At 42.5% G+C, this 1,801-nt stretch overlaps 1 protein-coding gene across 1 annotated transcript; it reads left to right on the top strand.

Annotated features, from left to right (window-relative positions):
- The first annotated feature begins 324 nt into the window (after positions 1-324).
- On the top strand, positions 325-1,263 carry LOC120876670 (olfactory receptor 51A7). The gene has a single exon (XM_040258642.1). It carries the CDS (start codon positions 325-327, stop codon positions 1,261-1,263), a length of 939 nt encoding a protein of 312 aa, XP_040114576.1.
- Positions 1,264-1,801: the final 538 nt, after the last annotated feature.

The raw sequence follows: 1,801 nt of genomic DNA, 5'->3' as shown, positions 1-1,801 counted from the left end.
AACTCAATCAAAGCAGCTCTGCTTTGACATGAGTTTCATATTTGGCTAGAAATGTTGGAAAACCACCACCTTAGGATAAATTACTGTAAGTAAAATTCCTATGTTAGAGGACACGAACATGTTTAAGGCTTTTTGATAAATGTTGGCAGTTCCTTTTTATTAAATTATGTCAAATATGTGCTTCTGTATATAGTATAAGAAAAACTGCTCATCTTCCTCTGCTCCTCCCCATTCCTGTCCAGCACTGATTTTTATCCAAAAGCGTTACTGCTTTTTGTTTATGTGATTTCAGATCTGGCTAAAGAGTTCATATTTTTACTTCTCATGGCTGTTCTCAATAACTCTGAGGTCCAGCTTTTCCTTCTGATTGGAATTCCAGGATTGGAACATGCCCACGAGTGGATCTCCATTCCCATATGCCTCCTATATCTGGTTGCCATCATGGGCAACAGTACCATTCTCTTTATCATAAAGACAGAGCCCTCACTTCATGAACCCATGTATTATTTTCTTGCCATGTTGGCTATCTCTGACCTGGGCCTGTCCTTCTCCTCTCTCCCTACCATGCTGAGAATCTTCTTGTTCAATGCCATGGAAATTTCACCCAATGCCTGCTTTGCTCAAGAATTTTTCATCCATGGATTCACAGGCATGGAGTCCTCAGTACTGCTGGTCATGTCTTTGGATCGCTTTCTTGCCATTCACAATCCCCTAAGATATAATTCTCTCCTCACTAGCAACAGAGTTGCTAAAATGGGACTGATTTTAGCCACCAGGAGCCTTCTCTTAGTGCTTCCATTTCCTTTCACGCTAAGGAGATTGAAATATTGTCAGAAGAATGTCCTTTCTCACTCATACTGTCTTCATCAGGATACCATGAAGCTGGCCTGCTCTGACAACAAGGTCAATGTTATCTATGGTTTCTTTGTTGCTCTCTGTACTATGCTGGACTTGGCTCTCATTATTCTTTCTTATACACTGATCCTGAAGACTGTACTCAGCATTGCATCTTTGGCAGAGAGACTTAAGACACTTAACACCTGTGTCTCCCATTTCTGTGCTGTACTCATTTTCTATGTGCCCATTATTACACTGGCTGTCATGCACCGCTTTGCCAAGCACAAAAGCCCCCTTGCTATAATCCTTATTGCAGACATATTCTTGTTGTTGCCACCCCTAAGGAACCCCATTGTGTATTGTGTAAAGACTCAACAAATCCGGGAGAAGGTCTTGGGGAAGATATCTAACATATGTAGGAGATAAGATGAGGATGAGATGGTTGGATGGCATCACCAATTCAATGGACATGAACTTAGGCAAACTCCCGGAGATAGTCAGGGAGAGGGAGGCCTGGCGTGCTGCAGTCCGTGTGGTTGCAAAGAGTTGGACACAATTTAGCAACTGACCGACAACAACAAGAGACAAGAACTGAATATTTAGACAATAAACTGTTGACCAGTATTTATTGGCATCTACAATATATTCAGGACTTTCCCTGATGGCTCAACAGGTAAAAGAATTCACCTTCAATGCAGGAGACACAGGAGATGCAAGTTCAATCCCTGGGTCAGGAAGATCCCCTGGAGAAGAAAATGGCAATCCACTCCAGTATTCTTGCCTGAAAAATCCCATGGACAGAGGAGCCGGGCAGGGTAGTGTCTACGGTGTACAAAGAGTTGGACATGGATGAGCAACTAAGCACGCAGAGTGTATTCAATGCCACAGCACTTACTACTTAATGGAAGACTGGGGGCAGAGTGAAAAGCTGTGCAGTATGGAATTTATGATAAAGTCAAGAATA

This window comes from Oryx dammah, unplaced genomic scaffold (genome assembly GCF_014754425.2).
Source record: "Oryx dammah isolate SB20612 unplaced genomic scaffold, SCBI_Odam_1.1 HiC_scaffold_17, whole genome shotgun sequence".
Lineage (NCBI taxonomy): Eukaryota > Metazoa > Chordata > Mammalia > Artiodactyla > Bovidae > Oryx > Oryx dammah.
The sequence above is the reverse complement of the archived record's forward strand: the minus strand, read 5'-3'. Positions and strand labels throughout refer to the sequence as shown.